The 22019-nt window shown below is 36.9% G+C and overlaps 2 protein-coding genes across 2 annotated transcripts in view; one reads left to right on the top strand and one right to left on the bottom strand.

Annotated features, from left to right (window-relative positions):
• Positions 1-142, top strand: part of ITGA4 (integrin, alpha 4 (antigen CD49D, alpha 4 subunit of VLA-4 receptor)) — a 40282-nt gene extending 40140 nt beyond the window's left edge. Inside the window, exon 29 of the mRNA XM_009333152.1 lies at positions 50-142. Coding sequence (XP_009331427.1) covers positions 50-142 — 93 coding nt within the window. The remainder of the gene's footprint in view (positions 1-49) is intronic.
• A 4647-nt stretch (positions 143-4789) lies between these two features.
• The window catches only part of CERKL (ceramide kinase-like), a 35226-nt gene continuing 17996 nt past the window's right edge, over positions 4790-22019 (bottom strand). Inside the window, exons 5-13 of the mRNA XM_009333139.1 lie at positions 19022-19164; positions 12748-12822; positions 11101-11278; positions 10757-10825; positions 10379-10407; positions 10188-10296; positions 7027-7123; positions 5613-5788; positions 4790-4871 (exon numbers count right to left, since the gene is read on the bottom strand). Coding sequence (XP_009331414.1) covers positions 4790-4871; positions 5613-5788; positions 7027-7123; positions 10188-10296; positions 10379-10407; positions 10757-10825; positions 11101-11278; positions 12748-12822; positions 19022-19164 — 958 coding nt within the window. The remainder of the gene's footprint in view (positions 4872-5612; positions 5789-7026; positions 7124-10187; positions 10297-10378; positions 10408-10756; positions 10826-11100; positions 11279-12747; positions 12823-19021; positions 19165-22019) is intronic.

Genomic DNA, 22019 nt, shown 5'->3' with positions numbered 1-22019 from the left:
GATTTGATAACAAAGATCTGACAACAGATTCCAAAATTATGTATTTCAGATTGGCTTTTTCAAAAGGCAATACAAACCCATCCCTCAAGACAAGAACAGAAGAGACAGCTGGAGTTTTACAAGTGGAAACAAAGATGACTAAGATGGCAAATAAACGTTTGATTTTAAAATGGAGAATTTAAGATTCAGGTTAATTCCCAGGAGAAACATCAGTGACAAGAAAACTGGTCTTGAGCTCACTCGCTCTTACAAAATACACTTTATTTCCTTGAACTCTATGGAGGACTACACCTTAGAGTACTGTTGGTTTTCTAAGATGAAAATGGTAAAACAGTTTGTTTTGAAGTCTCACAGTAATATTTGAAATGCCATATATCTATCTGGTTTCAAACAGACAGAAGAACACTAAAGATAAAGAGAAGAAGAATTACTTGCCGGAAAGAAGGATTTCTAGAAAGTAGTCACATTTGGCCAATCCTGGAAAATAAGATCTCAAACACATTAGCGTGAGTTATTCTGTTCATTTTCAAGTTTCAATAATCTTTTGATTAGACATTCAGGAAGAAATCCTCCCTCATCTTGATTTGGCAGCTTTACAAGGGTAAATTAGCTTAAACCAATAAGAAGGACTGTAAGTAGAGCGCATGGATGTAGACAACGGCTATCAGAAGCTCTCCTGGGCTTCTGAAGGTAACCTCGTAAGCTTTGGCTTCACAGGCACAGCCACAACACTGCAGAGACTTAGACACCCAGGCAAGCCAGAACCAGGAAGGTCAAAGGTGGATTCAGAGCAGGGAATTCTGTGGGGTAGCCTGGAGATGCAGCACAGAATCCTCTCTCCGCTGTGGAAAGAGTAACATATTGGAGGTCATAATTTGTAGCCATCTTTAACCTGGTACTTGCAAGCGTGACAGAATTAGTTCTTTCATCCTTTCCTCAGATATTGCTGCCGTGATATTTTGGACTTCTCCAATGAAATACTTCTATGTGGGGTTTTTTAAAGCAAGTATTTATTTTTATTTATTTGAAGATTCTTCTATAGTACTTAGCATAGTAGTATTTAGTACTGGCATTCTTCCAGGACCTGGAGAAAAAAAAAAGACTTCCCATGATGACAAAACAGAGAAACATATACCCAAAAGACTCCAAATGCCAACCTTACTGGGCCAAATTTTATCTTTAGATGTACCACCCTTTACCTGAAAGTACTTAATAAGGAAGTCATTTGGAGAGCTAGCTGGGGTTTACTTGTGAAGTTTTCAGCTAAATATCATCCAAACAGACACCTTCAGAAGCCACTCAGCGGAAAGGCAAATGACTGAATAGAAACATGGTTCAAACCACTGCTCTGCTACTACAGGAAGTTTCTTCAGCTAGATAAGTTTGTACTGCCACCTAGCTTTGGTGAAATAGTACAATCCAGGGGGAAAAAAAATGTTACTTTGCTCCCCAGTACAAATGGACAATGTACAGCTTTTTCAATAGCTGAATTTATTGCAACAGCAGTATGCAATATGGCCTTTCGTGCCGTGCCTTTGATGTCTTTCTGAACTGCAAGGAGAAATAAACGTAACACATACATATACTTTGAAGCTGCACCATCATACAGGAACTAGCCTGAGACTCAAAAGCCATACGGCGTGCCTTCCACAAGCACTTTTGCTAGTAGAGTGTTTGGTGCCATAAAAGCTGCATTGTCCACAGATTCTAAAGGTATCGGGGACCATTTTGTAATTTCCTTTCACGTCATTTGATGCCAAAGATGTGGATCACTCTAAAGTAAATTTTCTCTCTAAAATCTTCTGCAGTGCAAGGACACATGAATGTGTATCTATTTTTTAAAATAATCAAAATAATAAAATATCTGACAAGTGAAATGTTTTCTTGCAAGTCTGAAAATATACACAAAATGCTTATCTTCCAAAACGCTTTAGTGAATTTTTGCACTTTAACCAAAATATCTTTGAACAGAAATTAGTTTGACATTACAGAATATTGTGAAAAATTTACCTCAAGTATTGGAAGAAGTATTAACATCCTTTTTAGTACAAAAAAGGCAAAAAAGTGAAACTAAAGCATTTTATGTATCTTTGAAACAGTTTACATAAGTCAGTACGTGTGATAATGTTGCCTTGGAAATTGTATACTTCCTATTCAGATTTTATTATTAACATGTAAATGTTGGCTGCCTGTTCTTAGGCTGTGAAGCAAAACTCAATTAGCTTTTATAAACCAGGTTGACAAAAAAAAGAATGTACAATGTCCTGATGGTGGCAAGGTTAAAGTATCACACAATTTCATTTTATTAAAAAGAACCCCAACAAGTTAAGCACATGAATGCTGTCTCTTCTGCAAGTTCAATTATTTTACTCATTTTCAGTTACATAACAAAAACAGTTAAATCTACTACATGTAGCTGGAATCCCCTTCTTAGACAACTTTAGGAAGTTTAGTTTGAGTTGTCTTAACCTGTGTCATGGTTTAACCCCAGCCGGCAAGTAAGCCCCACACAGCCGCTTGCTCACTCCCCCTCAGTGGGATGGGGGAGAGAATCAGAAGGGTAAAAGTGAGAAAACTCGTGGGTTGAGATAAAGACAGTTTAACAAGTAAAGCAAAAGCCGCACACGCAAGCAAAGCAAAACAAGGAATTCATTCACCACTTCCCCTCGGCAGGCAGGTGTTCAGCCATCTCCAGGAACGTGGGGCTCCATCTTGTGTAACGGTGACTTGGGAAGACGAACACCATCACTCCAAACTTCGCCCCTTCCTTCTTCTTCCCCCAGCTTTATACGCTGAGCATGACGTCATATGGTGTGGAACATCCCTTTGGTCAGCTGGGGTCAGCTGTCCCGGCTGTGTCCCCTCCCAGCTTCTTGTGCACCCCCAGCCTACTCGCTGGTGGGGTGAGAGGCAGAAAAGGCCTTGACTCTGTGTCAGCACTGCTCAGCAGTCACGAAAACATCCAGCCGTAACGAAAACATCCCTGTGTTATCAACACTGTTTCCAGCACAAATCCAAAACATAGCCCCACACTAGCTGCTGTGGAGAAAATTACCCCAGCCAAAACCAGCACACGTTAAAAGTATTTGATGTGATCTAGTATCAATTATAGTAGTTTAACTGGAGACTGCAACTTGGACAACGGGTGTAAACTGAAGTGAGAGGTTCCAGCCAGACATGAGGAAAAACGTTTTCCTCATGAAGACAGCCAGGCATCGGAACAGGGGTGCAGAGACATTGCGTCATCTCCATCCCTGGAGGTTTCAAGGCTGGACTGGATGAAGCCCTGAGTGACCAGATCTGATCTCATAGCTGGACCCGCTCTGAGCAGGAGGTTGGGCTAGAGCCCTGATGGGGCCTCGTCCAGCCCAAAGGACACTGCGACTCTGATCCTACTCTGCAGCCACGAACTCCAGTGCAAAGAGCAGAACTAGCTGTAAGATTCCTATAATAATTGCCTACAAAGCAGGCATTTGATTGTCTATCAATTTGGCCTTTACTACTGGCCAGGTTTGCCCGCAGAATCTGCGTGAGATTTCCAACAAGTAACAGCTTGTTCTTAGGAGACAAATAATCATCTGCAGTATTTTAGGAGCAGTACTTTGTCTTGCGTATTTATCACAGGTAAAAATTTTTCACAAGTAGTATTTAAAATCAAACAAAAAATAGTAGCTATAGCTCCCATATAAAGTCCTAGGGCCTTGATGTAACAAAATCATAAATGACAGGATTTCACATTATATTCAACTGCTTACTGAAGAAAGAACTTAAAGCAACTCATTCTAGCCACAGGAAAATGCAGCTTTCATGCCATTATTTGTCAGCCGCCTTCTGAACGATTCATAGACAAGTCAACAGGAAAACATTCATTATCCCTGTGGTCCTGCAGATGGACAAACTTGTCGGTCTGCTAATTTCCGTCATCTCAGAGAAAGCCAGGTCCCAGAAAGAATATAGTCTTAATTTGCTGTCATCTCAAGTAATGGTATTAAATATTTAATAAGTTACAAAAAAACCAAACACTTAAAAGTGTTTATGCCCTATAAGGAAGTTATAAAAATTTTAAGTCAACTCTAAGTTATTTATCATAACTTTATTCTCAGCAACAACAAAAACTATGCTGAATATCACTTCAGTTCTGGGATAGATAAAATATTTTTCAATATTTATTTTGTACAAAGAGTAGTCTTTAAAATACATTTCAAAGAAAAGCCATAAGACATCAGCATATTCTTTTGTATTACTGTTTGACTAGAAATTATTTGAAAGCAAATACATTAAGGCAATATTAAAAATGATACCTAGAAATGGAAGTACTTGATTAAAAAAAAATAAATAAATACATCTATATTCTGTCACCATTCTTCAGCACGAGGTGGTACCATACCTCCACTCACCACCTCTATTTGAACTGAGTCACCTGACAACATGGATAGCGGCAGCAGCCTTAAAAGTATCTCATACTATATTTATCGCAAAAGCTAGAACAATTTTAAAGGAAAAACAAATATTTTCTTCTGACAGACACTTCTCAGACCCCAAATTTATAAGAGACCAATACAATCAGTTTTTATTTTTTCTTGTTAAGCCTGTTTCTTTACAGTTAAATACAACCTGATAAAAATATATAACTTGATAAAAAAAATTTAAAACCAGAAATATTACAAACATCCCAGTTAAGCTTCCGCTACAACAACTGAATTCAATGAGTGAAAGACTGGGACCTTGGAAAGCTGCGCATAGAGGTGAGAAAAGGATTCTTTAATACCGAACTTGCAGTGTGTCCCTTCTATATGCAACTGCATGTTGCTTGGAAACTCTCCAGGTCATCAGTGTTCACTCCATAGAGATTAATAAGCTGAGGATGCACCCTGTGAAGTGAGGAAGTCCAACTTTATCAACTTCATTAACTCGTGAGATGGGTGTGCCACTTTTGGGGTGAATTACGTTTTGATAATTCCTATAAGATCATCTTTAGATGTATATGTTATATATCCTGTAACATGATCTGCCTTTTACTTTACATACCAGACTCTTACTCTGAGCTCTGCACCTTCAACTAATCCTGTGTGCGTTGCAGAAGAATGTGCCGCCACCCATTTAATTCCACTGAGTTTTTTTTTCATAGTCTCTTTCTCTGATCCTACATGCGGAGACTATTCTCAAGCAGCACTGAGTTTCCCCACAATTGAACAACTACATGTTTTTATTAAGGTTACACACACTGCTTTCCAAGCAGGAATCCTTATCCCAAAAGAAGCTCCTCCCAGGAGTCACAAGCCTTTATCTACTTCTGTTCTCCTCTAAGAAACAGAAGGGTAAACTAACAGGCAGCAAGCAGAGAAGAAGTGGAGCTGGAAGCTGACGAAGCACCAGAAAGGAAAGGCCAAGTGGGTCATAACAAACCTTTCCAAAGATGGGCAACAAGGCAACAGGGCAGAGGCCCAAACAATGGCAAAGGGGCCAGACTGTGCAGTGCACAAAAGCGCACAAAAGCACTGTTCTTACAGTACGTACAACACCCAGTTTGGGTGTCATCTGTATTACAGACATTTAAGACTGCAGTACTATCTGTTACAGGTACAGTCCATAAACATAATACTTAGCCTTACCGAACGTGAACTTCTGACGCTTCTTTCATTAAGTCTCCATCTATGTTCCAAGGGTAATTTCCTTCTGCAGAAGCAGCATTCAAATATGTATTTTCTTTGGCATCAAGCCCACTTTTAAGCCTCGGTTGTACTTTTACTTCTTGAACTGTGTAGGTCTCAACAAAGGGAAAATTGAACTAAACCAAACACAGATATATATTAAATGAAGACGAAAGATATAGGTGGTAGCTTAGCAACAAACTGGATTACTTGAAATTAAAGAGCTTGCCTTTTTTTTTTTTGTCTTAAGTAAATGGGAACACTTAACTCTAGTTTTGACCACGAGGCATTATATATTCCAGCTAACATTTATAGATTAACATGCTATTTTTATCCTAAATAGTGCCTCAGAAAAAATGGTACTGTCCATTTGCATTCCCATATAGGACTTGCTTGGTTTACAGGTGAGGTGGTATATTTTGCACATGCCAAAATGGCACATTCTTTCAGAACATGTGAAAGTCCAAGCAGATTTTTTCCTGTGTTCCGTTCATCATTACCAGTAATCCTGTCCTAAATGAGGCTAGTTAGAATTCCAGTAAATGGTCATCTTAAGTTTAAAGGAGGGTCCACATCTCCTTGTCTAATTTCTAACTACAAAGGCAGAGAGAAAAGCAAAGCCTTCCTCCAAAAGCATAACCGGAAAGCATAAACTACTTCCTAAATGCAGCTGCTAGTGCTGTCACATGGAACTGTGACCCACCTCTCCCCCAAACTCTCTGACTGTTGAACAGTTATCTAATTCAAACCTAAACCTTCTTGTAAAAGTGATTTCACATAATCCCGAAACATTTGAGTGAGTACCAGTACGCTTAGGCTAGGCATCGCGTATTTCGCACAGCAATAAGGCACTGTGTTTGGATGCTTCGTTTTTCTCTTCGAAGACAGAATAACGACCAAAATTTTGAAATGCAGTTCTGCAAACATTCATAACTACATGGAATGCATACCTGCTAAAAATCAGTGGTCATAAGCTACTGCTACCAGCATAGCATGCAGCAATCTGCTGAAATTACAGACTTTACCTATTTCTTACAGAGTTCCATGATGCCCCCCCAGTCTGTGTTCTTTATCTCTGTACTACACAAAATTTAAACACAGCATGCATTTCCTTTATTGTGGTGAAAGGGCTTTACACCCATAAAACTATGGTACAACACAAATACAATTTAAACCACAACAGATGGGCTGAAATAGGCTAATCGGTATTAGTCTAGTGATTTAAAAAAAAAAAAAAATCAGATAAAAAGGGGGCTAATGTATTCTGACAGGAAGCTAAGTCTCCTTATGAGGATGCTAACGTTAACTCTTGCAGCATGCCTACCTTCACAATTAACTGTTCTTTTTATAACTACTGGAAAGAAATTAACAGTACCTGATTTTTTACGCTGGCGTATCTTTTCAGATGTTTTATAAACTCTGTTCGAGAAGTATTTTGTACAACAATAAGAGCCATGCTCCCATTATTCAACCTGAAAAGCAGACCAACTTAGTTCACAAAAGTAAATTCATTAATTTGGAAGTTTAACAGGCTCTTCAAAAGTCTACATTTAAGAAAAAAAAAAAGCTAGCAAGAGTAAATTAATAGAATAGTCTCAATGTTTTTTTAAAATCTTTCTGTCAAAAAAAAAACCTACCCCACCCTCTATAGATCAATATAAACTAGGCAATTGAGGTTATTTAGCATCTCTATATTTATAACATACACTGTAATAATGAAATTGTACTCCCTTATCAATATCTAGAATTTATTGAACATGTATAATTTAAAAAACTGCTTTTCTACTTAACAGGTGATTTTTAAACAGCGGGGATCACAAATCTGTCTTTACGCTTTTCTCTCCAGCAAAGTATAATGATTACCACAAATGTTGTGAGGTAGAGCTTTACCAAGAAACCATTCCCATGATGCATGCAAGCGCATCCCCATCTTATAACCCAGTGCAGATGGATTCCTTCACCTCCTCCATTAACACTCCTGCTGCCCTAACATAGATCCTGATCTTCAACTATGCCGCTGTTCAAACTCTCTTAGCAATTCTCCGTACAGTTCTACTTACACATTTCACAAAGCACATAAAAAAGTTAAAAACTGAAGGGAATTTTGTACAAGATGAAACAGTCATATACTAGACATTAAAGAAGAGACCCTACAGTGCAGATACTCAGTGGTCCTAGGTATCTAGTCGCCATTGATATTTTAGCACCTTTGAGAATTTGGCTCAGACAATGAGCTAGTATCAATTCAGATTCCTTAATGCAACTGTACCTTGTCACAGAAACTAGCCATCTGCATCTCAATGCAATCACACCTAAGTCCTGTTTAAGTTATAGAGACAAATCACCAGTCAACAAGAGCATCTGATGAACATGACAATGATGATGAACATGACAATGACTGCTGAGATTGTATTGTATATATAGACGATGTATTTCATATCTTCTGAATATATATGCATACATATATATTTATTTATTCAGCATGTATGCTCAGAAAATATGTTAAGAATGTTTAAAAAAAAAAAATACTTCCGGCCTACCACCACAGATCTCTCCCCACTCATAGTTCTCTGGCTACTGAACGACTGCATCAGGAATGTTCTCAGACTACGATACAGCACAATCTAGGAAGATAATTTTTACATAACCATTAAACAAGTCACAGTTTTGTTATGTGACTATAAACAAGTCATAGCATTACTTTGCTGATCTAGAAAACAGTGATGGTGAAATTGAAAAAGTTGCCTCCTTATCACACTTGCTGCAATAAAAGGGCACAGCAGGCTACTGGGCAATGCATTCGACAGTACGGCCTTTTATCTTCAGAGATGACTAAGAATTCTCATTAATTCTCTTGAAATTCCAATCTGCATTGGAGCACACCACCTATGCTATGAGAAACAAATGCCCCACATGGCTCAAATAGCGCAGACAGTTAAACGTGTCTTGACGTGTTTCTGCAAATTTAGACTAGAATAACTAGAGCTACAGGCAGCAGTCAAAGCTTTCATTCCACTTCAAATGTCTTCATATGGGGAAAACAGGACAGAGTGAAGAAACCTAGCTGAGTTTAACTGACGCTTCCATAACGGGTCTTGAGTCTCTAACAATTAGTGCAACATTTGTGTTTCCCCGTATCAAAAAGCCCTACAGTCAAGATGCTATTCACTATGAGAAACGAAGCACCTGTCTGAAGAGTCTACTCTTCCTACCCTACTAGCTGACTGCACACCTAAGATGATTATTTTTAAAAAGAGAGGGGAAAAAAAAAAAGCATGTCCTTATATGTGAAAGGATAGGGGGATTCACTGAGCAACTACACTGTGGGAGAAACAGGCTCATTCAAACCTGCAATAATTGCATGGAGTTGTCATAAAATTCCCTGTCACTGGGAAACAGGTGCCAGAACAGATGGAAAGAGAAAGCAAAGCTAAAAAAGACTAATTTCTTCAATTCCTGTCAGAATTTGTCTACTGACTGGTATATAACACACTAAATGCTGAACACAGTAAGTTCCTAAGAGGGGACAGCATCAGGGCACTATCTTGAGGTATATGAGGCTTAGCAGGAACCCTGTAGCAAAGAAAACTTCTCAATAGGAGTTTCATCAAAAACATTTGTTTCTACATTGTTTCCAAGAAGTCAAATTCTACCAGATCAGCCAGTAATTTTGAAGAAAAATACCTGATCAGTTCTAAGGCACATCTATTTTCACCTAATGATAATCAAATGAAACAAAACAGACTCATTCCATAAACTTCCCTGAGTGTTGGTTGTGGTTTTTTTATAATAGATACACACACACACACGAGAGTTTCTGCATTCTTTTTTGAGGGAGCATGTTGTATTTCATGTACAACTACAAAGTTTGTACTTGCTATTCTGCTTAATCATCAACTGGATACATCAAGTACAAACATTTATCACCTGATAACTGTTTTGATCACTGCAAAGCATGCTCCCAACAATGAGCTAAAGGCAAAATGAGTCAATGTCAACAACCAGATTACATACTCCTTTGTTTCCCAAAACCCTACATGCAGAAGCTGCATTTCCCAAGTTTGGGGGGGGAGGGGGGGAGGAGGGGGGAAAAAAAAAGACAGAAGACAAGTGTGAATTTCAGTTCTCCATAACAGGAGAAAGATTCATACTTCATTTTTGCTGGCTGTAAAGCAGAAGACGAGGGGCACCTTTATATTTGAAAAAATAAAATCCAAGAATGCAGTTTCTACATATAGCCAAATCCTATGACAGATGACTGCTCGATGACTACTACTTAAGTCAGACTTGCCAACTAATTTAATCACAGTAATTATTCACTCATTATTCTAGTTAGACTGCTTGACCTTATTTGCCTGATCCAAAACCTGATTACAGTTCCTGGGATTATCGAGTCTGCTGCAGTCCATGCTCCCTCCCCCATTCCAGAAGGTCTAGACTACCTAAAACACAGGCTCGCATTCTCGGAAAAGCCAAGGTCTTAAGGTAAGATGTCAGAATTTATAGACATGACTAATTCTCTAAACCCCTACTGACCTCGTATTAGGTGCCAAGCCTCTTGGTGCCATTGAACACAGACAAGGGATTGCCATAATGCTCACATTCAGGAAGTGACCCTGAATTTTGTGCCATTGATCCTTGCTACCTAAATATAACAGAGTAATTCTATATTACTCCAGTTTAACATTTCAGTTCACTTTTAAATAATCATAAAAGCAAAAACTCACCCTTTTTTTTAATTTTCTCTTTCTTCTTTCTAAAAGGGTGAAAACATGTAGGTAAAATAATTTAAAGTTATTTTAGCACATTTAAACAACACCTACTTTTGAAAAAAAGTAAGATCTCAATGGAAGAAAGGATAAACGGAACTGAACAAACCAGTAATACTGAGTGGAAGACTGCTTTGTAACAAATCCTCTATAGTCTATAGGGAACGTTTTACAAAGCATACAAGTTTACAGTTGTCAAAATAAATCTTTTTTTTTTTTTTATAAGAATGTTTTACCTGATGATCAAATTTGAACAAAATTAATAATCTGTACAATTTTATCTTCAAAGACACGTCTTTTTGTAGCTTTGGAATTGTTTGACTCAGTTTTACTTACCTGTCATTCTCATGAGAGTCTTCCTGTGGAATTTGTAGAGGTAGAAATGATAATTCACATTCCTCTGGCCTAGAAAAGTACTGATATTTACTATCATGTAAACCAATATTCTGACTGCTAGACAGACTTTTATCAAAGTTAAGATGATTTTAAGGAGATGCTGAATATACAGAACTTAGCTCCTCTAACTCGTAAGAGGGATATACATCACATCTGAGTTAAATCTGTCTGCAATTAAGTCAAGATAGCTAAATTACTGTTGTCGATATTTTTACCACATTAATTATTGCATTTTCCTCAAGAAAATGAGAAATACTAGAAAATTATAACAGCTCATGGCATACTTGAGATCTGCCAGTGTTTTGATAAAAGCAAAATCCTTCCGCTGATTGGAGGGCATCCAACGGTGTTTTTCAGCCAAAGCTAGAGTCCGTGCACCAAAACCAAACATAGCTGAGAACCCAAACCGCAAAAGCTTGCTTGGAGTACTGAAAGTACAGACATCTACTGGTTGAATATGTCCTAAAATTTCAAAGATAAAGATCAGAAATTACAAATAACATCTGTATTTCAAACAGAATAAAACTTACCATTTCTTTTTCACCTAATTTAGCTGCAGAGAAAAAACTCCAGACTCTTCTCTCTTTAGGAAGTCAAGTTTTACTAATGGAAACCAGAATCAATCTAGATACAATTAAGACCTTATAAAAGTAATCATTTCAGAGAACAACGTTCAGATGCTTCAAAATGATAAAAAAGTTAAGGTGAAAATTCAGCTACTTCATCAGGCTGCAAAGTGTCTGACTCAATTCTATTCAAATTTTCAACAACTAGTATCGAAGAAAATGTAATATTGAGACATAAATATTTGCAACCATTTCACCAAATATTTGTAATGACTGAACATTGTACTGGAGGAGATATGGGAGCTCTTAAATATAGGTTTTAAATGTATTTATGCTTACAGTTATAGAATTTAGACATCCAATTCTGTTCAAGATAGGGTATATAAATTTTTTCTGTAATAGAACCTGGGTGGTTTCCATTAGATTGACTGTCTCTGATTAAAAAAGACAGGTTTAGATTTTACCTGTAAAGGCTTGTGTATTACTGTCTAAGAAATAGAGCAAAGGCTCTTCCACTGCTGACTCCAAGGTCTACAAAATAGATACTCAAGATGGACCTTCTCCATTATTCTCATTCTTTTATTTGGGGGTGGGGTGGGGGTGGGGAAGTACCCTAAAGAAAAATTGCTTTCCGAGGAATATTAACATTGCTCAACTAAGTATTTGCTATTTCCTAAGACCTGAAAATAAGGATTGGACTAGCAATCTAGTTTTTCCTTTTAGCATAATTACATCTTCACATTCAAAAACTTATTTATTGTGCAGACCAAATGGCAAGTGATACAGTTTTTTCTACTAATAAAGCTTTCTTATGGCAACTGTTAGTATTTAAAAGAAATGCACACAAAGCTAAAAAGATGAATGATACTTTCTCAGAAATATGACAATACTTTCCTGAAAAGTCCAATCGTAACCACTTCCTCAAGCTGAAAGTATTGTATATTTTCCTATTGTTTTCCGCAGGTACATTAAATTAAAATAATCAAGTGATTACACAACCAATCATTGCTTAATAACACACCCAGAGTAACACTATTCACACCATCAAGTCTGGAAAAAGTTACTTTTTGCATTAAAAGAACATCAGTAATAGGGCATGAATGCCAAAGTCAGACATTATTCCATGGCAGATTTTAGTTACCAGAAGATGAAGTCCACAACCTTTGCTACTAAACTATACTCAAAGAATCATAACCTTTCCAGTACACTATAAATCAGGATAGAATCATTTGGGTTTAAAAGTCTTACAATATAGTTTACAGTGATATAGCATAGTGGTATGCCTTTATTAAACCACTGGTTATGGCAGACTTCTAAATGCTGCTTCATTATTTAAAATCTGATAATGTATGTAAAAATATTTACCCATTACAATGTGCAATGTTGCAGTCACTGCATGCTTAACACCATAGAGAGTGTGGGCCAAAATATTAGTAGTACCTGTAAAAGCAAACACAAACAATTGTAAAAATAAGAGATACAGAATAGCAAGAAAAAAATACATACAACATTTTTTGAATGAAGAAACTGAGACATTTACTGCATTTTCAAAAAAAGGAAAGCCTCCCCACAAACTACTTAGTCTCGGTAACAGCAGAAATGCTGAATGGTACAAATTAAAACCATTAAAACTTCCAGAGGTCTATAAAATCCTCTCTACAAATTCATTCATAAGTGCCATAAAAACCAATGGGGGGGGAGAAAAAAAAAAAGCTTTGCAAAAATTTCCTTTTTTTTTTGTAAAAAACAATCTCCCTAAAAATCACTTCTCCTATACCTAAGTGCTGTACTGAGGAACTGTACAGATTAGGCAGTTTATCTAATAAGATATATTTGGGGAGTATTTTTAAGTTGGAAAAATACTGTAATACCCAGCCAGTGTAAAACTGTATGTTTCCCAGACAAAATTCTACTAGATCTAGTCTAAGATAGCTGCTGTGCCTCTTGCAGGCTACATTTTAGATTCTTAGAAGCAATAGTGAATAAACTTAATTACTGCACATCAGCTTTACATATGAGAATACATTAATGACTGAAAAACAGAGAGAACATAGAATTTGATGTGTGTCTGATAAATTGTTGACTTGCATTCAGTGCATTAAAACTGACCCATCTAAGTTGTCTTTGTCATTGCTTGGACATTGGCAGACCAGTTGTACTACTAGTCACTGGATAGAAGAGATTAATTTCTTTTGAAACAAGGGAATGAGTAGTAAATCAGCTGGTAAATAGAAAAAAATGTCAAGAACTAGCAATGTGAGCATGGAGTTGGAAGAGAGTGTGGAAAACTAGCTATCAGTTTGTAAAAGAAAGAAGCACGGTTCTGGAGACCCATGTTTGGTGGTGATTGATAACGTCAAGTCACTTTACCTGTGTAAGAAACATGGACATACATGTAAATTTTGCCCTTCTGCTTTAACGTATAGGACATTGTGTACCTGCATATCAGCTGACTTTTAAAGAGCAATTTATTTTAAAAATCCTGAACAAGGAATGGTTGCGTCTTTCCTAAATGGGTATGGTTTTAACAGAATTTCAAGCTGATTTTTCTCATTGATCACATCTCTGGCATTTCTTAGCCAAGCAGCAGGGCCATAGGATTCACTTCTGCAAAAATAAAGAACCAGGACCTGCCACCCCGCAGGCAGTATATTGAGCTTCTTCATATCACTGATTAAGGGATGAATAATTCAATAACAGATTAATTAAAATAACAAAAATTACAAAAGAACAATTTAGAACCCAACATTCCATAAAGAAATGAGCTCAGTTAGATTTTCAAATAATCTCCTTGTTGTTTGCATTATTTAGTATGTTACAGCAGCAATAGACAATTCTGGATGCTAAATTTGCCTTAAGTTTTATGGAAACATTTAAACTTGTCTTTCAAAAGTGAGGGAGAGAAGAGAGGAAAGGGAAAGACTATCACATTTCAAACAAGAGGCACTCAATATTTAAATAAGCACTTTAAAAGTATCCTGCACCAGAGTGGAAAATTATGTTCATCCCAAAACTCTGCAATCTTTGATGTCACATTAGGAGTAGAAAAAAAATACTAAATTTGGAGAGACTGATGTACATAGTCACAAAGGTCTAAAGGCATCTTGTCATTCTTATTCAGGAGTATATGCTTCGATTTTTTCAATACTTTCTCTGAATAAGAATTTGTAAAATAACTGGTAATTGTATCTCAGTATCTCACAGAGCACCTGTTACGTCCTTAGAGCACCTTAGTCTCTGAAAGTAATTCAGAATACTCAGAACTTCATGGAAAGCCTTCATAACATCAGAGAGAGGAGCTCCAAGTAAGGCTGTCAGGGTTCCTACTACGTGAAGGAAGTAAGTGAGGTACATCTATTAAGATAACAGATACAAAACATTTGTTGAAGTTTACATCGCCAGTGGTACATGGAACAAATCAGGTTATGTAGAGTTTTATTCTTTGAACAATTAAAAAAAAGTCATTTCATTCACATATTTCTCAGAATTTTATAGGTGACTATACTATTAATTTCTTTCTTCTTTTCCTAAAAAAAAGTAATGTTTAAATAAACCCAGCAAATTGGGATTCTGAAGTACTTTGAAAGAAGAATAAACTGACAACTCCAAAAGCTAAATGCAAGTCTTCGCTTTTTTCTCCCAAAAGAAAGTCTCTCTAGATACACTAACAGGAAGTTCAGTTTATTAAGAATATTACCATTTCAATCATTTATATCCAATAACTTATATCCAACAACTCAAGTAAAAGTAATTGAACTTTCCTTTCTGTACAATAAGTATAAAAAAGAAAAGGCAAAAAATGTAGCTCTAGATACTATTTGCTACGCAAAACAGTGAGTTTTTCAATTCAGTGAACATCAAATACAGTTCTATAAGGAAAATTCAGGGACAAAAAAATTAGGTTTGACCTAAAAAGCAATAATACAACAATACACAATAATATAAGTATATGCCCAACACCATTTCATGTTTGAATGACATGACATTTAACCTCTAGATTCAACTAATTCTGCTTAGTCAGTGAAGCTAGCTAAAGAAGTAGCTTAAAAATACTCAAATATTTCCTTCCATCAGATTTTCCCAACTCTTACCAACTTTTATGGGCACCTCTCCAAAACAAAAGGAAATCACACACACAAAGAGCAGATCATTACAAGTCCTGCAAATCGTGTTTATTTCCTGTAAATTGACAACAGGGAAGTTTATTCTGAAAAAATATTTTTCTTTGTCACTGAAGATCAAGCTAACAAAGAGCACAAGGCAGAATATACTTCTGAAGATCAGGCTTGGTATGTCTTAAGACTGCGATTCCTCACGTTAAGTAAGAGTAATTTATCAATACAGATGGCAGTAAGATAACAAGTGACCACAGCTGAAGTCAATACCAATCTTCATACTGACTTTAATGAGAGTTAAATCTCATTCTTACTAAACAGGATAGGCACAAGTAATTGCACCCTTCTCTGAAATCGGTGGAGCTCATTAACAGTTGCAGAAGTAAACGAGGCAAAACCCCACCCTTTCCTGACTCCTGGGAAAATAAAACAAGTTCTGCCTGCATTCAAAAACAAAGTAATGCATCCACCCTTCCACAAGTTGAAGATCTAGAACATGCACAGTTTTGCAGTAGCAAGTACCCTCACCTTCTCTAAAAGACTCTTAATACACACCTAACAGCATTTTGATTCCAGTAATGACTGAATAATGTGTCTCATTACCTAGGTCCTATACGAGCAGGATGGCACACAAAAAAGCAGGCTTATAAACAGAACCAAAACAATGAAAGTTATCATACAAAAAAAATTAGAATATAAGTTTTGCTGATTTAAGTGGTGATTCAATAATAGTGGTTTCAATGCCGTTATTCATCTTCCCAAGTCATCTAAACCTTTTTCTCCCCTATGTAAGCTTGGAATATTATTTACCAATAACAAGATGGTGCCCCTGAACACTGTGGTATTACTTCAGGGACTAATAACCTTCTTTGATGCTCATATATGGGCTTGCACCCCTCACAGATTACTAACAGCCACATTTTTAGATCTCACTCCAACTACTCAATTTACTGTAAAAAGGTTTCATCCATACAACTCCAACATCTCTGTCACCAACATTTTTTTAAACAGAAACAAAGGAGATTTTATTATTCAAAAAATACAATTCTGTTCAAAATATTAACCCATTTTCCCAACATTACAAACAACTTCCTACAACCTCCTTCCGATGAAATGTGCAAAAGCGTCACAGTAAGGACAAAGTATCTGCAGGTCATGTAAAGCATGACTGATGAAGGTACCAAACAGAAATTGTGGAGAAAAAAATTGTCCTTGGAAGTGCAAGCACTTCTGCAGTACAATTAACTTAATTAACCAGACAACATGAATATTCATAAGGCTGTTAATGTCTCCCCCATCCAAACAGATAAATGTGATGTAATGACTTCCTAGTCAAGCATAGCTAAAATTCTGATGAAAACCGCACCAACATTTTGGTTCTTTGCCTGAAATATCACAGAAATTAACAGTCCCTCAGTAATATTTTATTTTCTGAATTAATTGGAAATCATGAATTTATTTAAATGAACCGTTCATGACCAAAAGGTTCCCGGTCATCAGATATAGATTGTCTCTTGTTCTGTAACAACTGGATAGCTTTTCTAATGTCCTTCCAGTTCCCCCTCCCCTTTCTCCCATTCCCCCTCCGTACAGTTTCTTAGCAGTAGTTCCCATAGCAACAAACACTCTTGCTAATGGCCAGCAGTACAACTGCAGGCTTCCCCACATCTCATCCATTTGATCTGGACCAGAATAAGGCAGCTCAGTAGAGTATTTTAGTAAAAACACACTCCCCTCTGGACCTTTCTCTTCAGGAGGTAAACTGTTTCAAGAGCAGCTCCTTCCCATCAAGTTGGCTGAAACTTCAAAATGCTGTCTTAACTACTTATAATAGAGGCTAAAACCAGATTTTAAGCCACTCAGATAATGCTATCCCGTAATACAGTTCCTATTTTTACTCGGCTGGAGAATCCTAGTAAATTGGTACAATGGCTTTTGGGGGGGGAGGGGCGGGGGCGGAATTAACTGACCACTGAGTTCCATCTTCTTCATGTACACAAGTATCATACTTACCTGTTTCCTAACTGACTACTTTTTGGAATATCAATAACCTGGAAATAAAATAAGCTTAGATTATTTTTAAGAACCTATTAAGGAGTTTCTCACACTACCATTCTATAAATTGTTCTCACCCTCTTTTAACAAAGTCTATGGCATTCTGTGTAACAAGCCGTACAGCATTCTTTTGGGTTTACAAATCCTTTTTGATCATGACATATTTGTCTTAAACTGAAGAAAGTAAGCACTAATGATGAGGCACAGTGACCTAAGCACGCCCAAACAGCACGGAGTCAAGCGCTGGAGAGATTCCGTCTCAACACCATCAAGATATTGACAGCAACTGAACTGATAAGTGATGGTCCAACTGCTCTACTAAAATTCATTTGCTTCACGTTTTTGAGATTACTGTATCATTTACCAATATATTTCCAAGTTTTTTTTAACTTGAAAAAAGCTAGTGTAATCTTGCATTTTTACAAGCAACTAGTCCCTGTCATAATGCTGCTTTTAGAGGTGCAAAGCAAGTCAGAGCACTTAAAACCTGCTTGCTTCAGTTTGGAAGTGACTTGCTCCTTTTTTTGTAGAAAAGTGAAAACAACGATTTGCTGTTCACCTGGCTGCAGGAATTTTTTCCTTACTAGTTAAAAACCTCTGAGAAATTACGTCAAGTAGTCACATCGACGTCCACACCAGAGGGTAGGGTTCATGCAAAAAATACCCTTCCTCTTTTAAAGAGAAGTGACTCATATACCAGTCCAGAATCAACCCTGCCTGTACTAATTCTCCCTGCCTGGCCAAAGTTATACTCCAAGAAGGGCAAATACAAAAAACGGGAGAAGGGACACACACACACCCCCAAAGCAAACAAAACAAAAAAACCAGAACAAAACCAAAAAAACCAACCCCAAAAAACCAAATCACACCACAAGATGCAAGTACAAGTTAATAAAGGAGCAAGAGGATTTTTTCGAGAGAGATGCATACATTTTCAGGTCTGTAGAAGTAAAAGAGAGAGAGAGCAGTTTTGTGTGCACAGTATTTTTTTTGTTTTAATATAATCCACAAAATATATTCCTGGGACACATTTAAAAATAGACCCTAAGCATGAATCCAACTGAGAATCCTGCCAAGAAAACTGGAGAGAGAAGCGAAACAGCATGGCTTATATTAAGGAAATTCTAGAAAACAATGTTTTTATTTGATATAATTTCTGGCAGCAAATAAGGGCAAAACTTGATCTTTGCATGTATCAGCTGAAAATTATTTTAGAAGCTCTTCTTCCTGAGCTTCTTCCTTTAGGCAAAGAGCTCATCTGTGCCATTACTATAAATTATCATAATGGTTTAAAATCTAGTCATTTGTAATCAATCTAAATCACTAATTTAGGACATTTATTCAATAGCTCCCTTAAGTAACTGAAGCTTTAGCACCAAGAACTGCCTTTAGCAGCCAAAACCGTAAAACATACCAGAGGGACTTAAAACAGATGACTTCCAAAATGTAACAGTACCGTTTAGTCTCACCTGCTGGTATTACTCCAAGAGGAACCAGTGCTCTGACTGGCGTTGGTATGTAGTCTGTGTCTTTTCCAGCATCTATCTGGGCTTTAAGTAGTAGACCATGAGCAACTTCGCTGACAGATCCGTCTCCACCAACACAAACTACCCTATTACAAAACAAAAATGCTAAACAGTTCAAATTAAACTCTTCCATGGCTGAGCAAATAAGTGGAAGGTAGCTATCACATCCCATCTACATAATGATATTTCAAACAGCTAAAACCCATTCTTTCTTTAAGAACAAGCTAGAGCCTCACTGCCAGATCAGTGAACGTTAGCTAGCAAGTTATAAGCATCCTTATTTCTGCTTTCTTCTATCTGAGTAGGAGTAAATACATTTAACAACTTTCAGAGTATTTCTTGCCTTATCACACGTTATGCATGTGAACTGATCAGATGGAAGAGTTAAGCACATGCTCAAGTGCCTCAGTGGAAAAGTTCTTTAAATCTTTCAGTGCTGACCCACACAAGCATCCCAATGCTTTTTAATTGCCCTTATAATAACAACTCACCAAATATTACAATAAAATTAAAAATACTTGAAAACAGCTAATTCCACACACTATGCAGGCAGCTGAGGGATTTAGCAAGGTATAAAACCCTAGTGCCAAGCAATCCTTTGCATGAAGGTACTTAATCACTGCTTCTGGAGCATGTAATTAAACTCCCACCTGCTGTGGCTATAGAGAGGAATGCATTTGTCTGTAAAAGCTCTGTTACAGCAAACGTCTTTTTTTTTTTTCTTTCTGTTTTTGTTTATTTAAGTAACTATTAAAGTGATTCTCCAAATTAGTAATGTATGAAAGTTAGATGTTTTTAAGGTAAACACATTTTAATGATAAAAATAATAAATAGTACACGACAAGCATTTACAATATAAATGTCAGATTTACGTTAGGAGGCACTTACTTAAAATATTTTTTTTCATGTATCTATATGAATGCAGTTGTGAAACTATGTCCAATAATTCAACCAGATAAAACTGGTGAGCTCTTTATAAGAAAATACTTATTATGTTATTAAATGTTTAAATTAAATTATCTGAGCTCCTTTAACATTTTTCTTCAGTTCCTATTATTATTTCCTAGCTATTTTTTAATTTCTCAATTTTTAGGAATGTTTCCTCTATCTAGCTAAACACTGCCCACATTAAAAAAAAAAAAAGAGTATATAACAAAAGTTTGGAGCACATTTTCTTTCTGCTTGTAATCAGGAGTCATCTCCTGTCTTTTGTCTCATTTTTGGTTTAGACTGGTTTATTCCTAGGCTTAAATGTTTCTGCCACAGCAGCAAAAACAGTTAATCTTTGTAGTCTGATAAACTGTACACCTGGAAGGACTTATATGGATTGTCTTCTGGCTATTAAAACTTTTGAAAACAGATATATTTTCTTCTGATTTTGGGGGCTGTGTTTGTTGTTATTGGAAATAGATGAAGAGTCCAAGGAATAACATAAAAATGCTTCTAACTTTAATTTTTATTAATTTAGCATTAATCATCAAGAGTTGCCTTTTTGGCTGGAAATAGAGATACCGTCAGGGACCAGGGATTCCAAAGCTAATCAGCAAGAACCTGCTACGCATAAGGAGTAGAAAGTCTTGAGCAAACAGATTTGACTAAGACCTTGAAGAAGGCTTCTTAGAGGAAGAAACATCTGTCTAACCATCAGTCTAACCATCAGACACAAGTTTCTTAATCAACTATTCACTAAAGTCTGACTAACCCGGGCTACTCTAAACAATATCCATAATACCTTAGACTCCTGATTAGGGAAGGAATGCATGCATGTATATTGTGTATTTCTGTCACTATACAAACAAGAAAATGCAGCTGAGATAGCAGCATCACAAATGCACTCTCCCTATTTGTCACCAAGGCTTGGCCCCAAGGCGGGGAAAAAAAGCACACTGCCAAGTTAGCAGAGTACCTAAATTTCCAGTGTCAGTAAGAAAAAAAAAAAGATAGCAAAAGAGGTGGAGTAGATGAGATACATGACATATGCCTATGGTCTTGCAAAACAGAGTAGGAACTGGAGAAATCAGAGAAAAGAAATTATATACAAACAGCTTTGACAAAGGATTAAAACATAGCAGTATTGCTTACAGAAAGCACTGATACAAACTTCCAACTTACTACTGCAAATCGTAAGCTTCAAATTTATTTCATATGCTGTTTAACACGTAAGGAACCATAACTGTTAGAGAGAAATTCAAGATCAGAAATTGTATGTTGCTATACTGCTTACCTACTGTAATGAATAAAAAACTGTTGTGTCTTGCCCTTTATAAATTTTTACTTGAATTAGCTTTCAGTCAATCTGCAATAGGCAACACTTGAAAAGCATGAGCCGAGTAAGAGCAGCAGACTGACGCATGCAGGCACGGTCTTCAGTCCAAACCCAACTCGCCTCCAGTGGCTTCCGAGCTTGGGCAAGGCAGGTCAGGTCTACATGAACTCTGCCATGCAGAAATAGCACAAAAACTACCTTACCTCTTACCACCACATACAGTGCCTTCCACATCTAAAAGGAGGTGCAGAAGTGCTATTCTGTTTTCTAAACAGGGAACTAAGTGACAGATATAGTATCTGACTTGAACAAAACCGGACAGGAAGCCAGGGCAAAACAGGAAAGAACTAAAGCCTGCCAAGTCACAAGCAATGCTGCTCAAGAGACAAGTAAAACTTCTCAAGACTTAATGGAAATAGTGAAAAGACATTACGTCAGGTGGCTGCCAGAACGGCTAAAAGCGTAATTTTTCATCAGTAGGACAATTTCATTGTTGTGGAATTCATTTTTCAATTCAAACCAGATCCCATACATTTTCTGGTTTAATTTTCAATAAACCAAAATTGTCATTACAATTTTATTTGGGAAAAACTGAGGTGGTTTGGGGGGCTGGGTTCCCCAGCTAGCATCCCAAAAGGCATATCTTAATTAGAAAGAAATTATCCTCAGAATCTG

This window comes from Pygoscelis adeliae, unplaced genomic scaffold, assembly GCF_000699105.1.
Source record: "Pygoscelis adeliae isolate BGI_AS28 unplaced genomic scaffold, ASM69910v1 Scaffold160, whole genome shotgun sequence".
In the NCBI taxonomy this organism is placed as follows: Eukaryota; Metazoa; Chordata; class Aves; order Sphenisciformes; family Spheniscidae; genus Pygoscelis; species Pygoscelis adeliae.
This window is presented reverse-complemented; position numbering and strand designations above follow the sequence as displayed.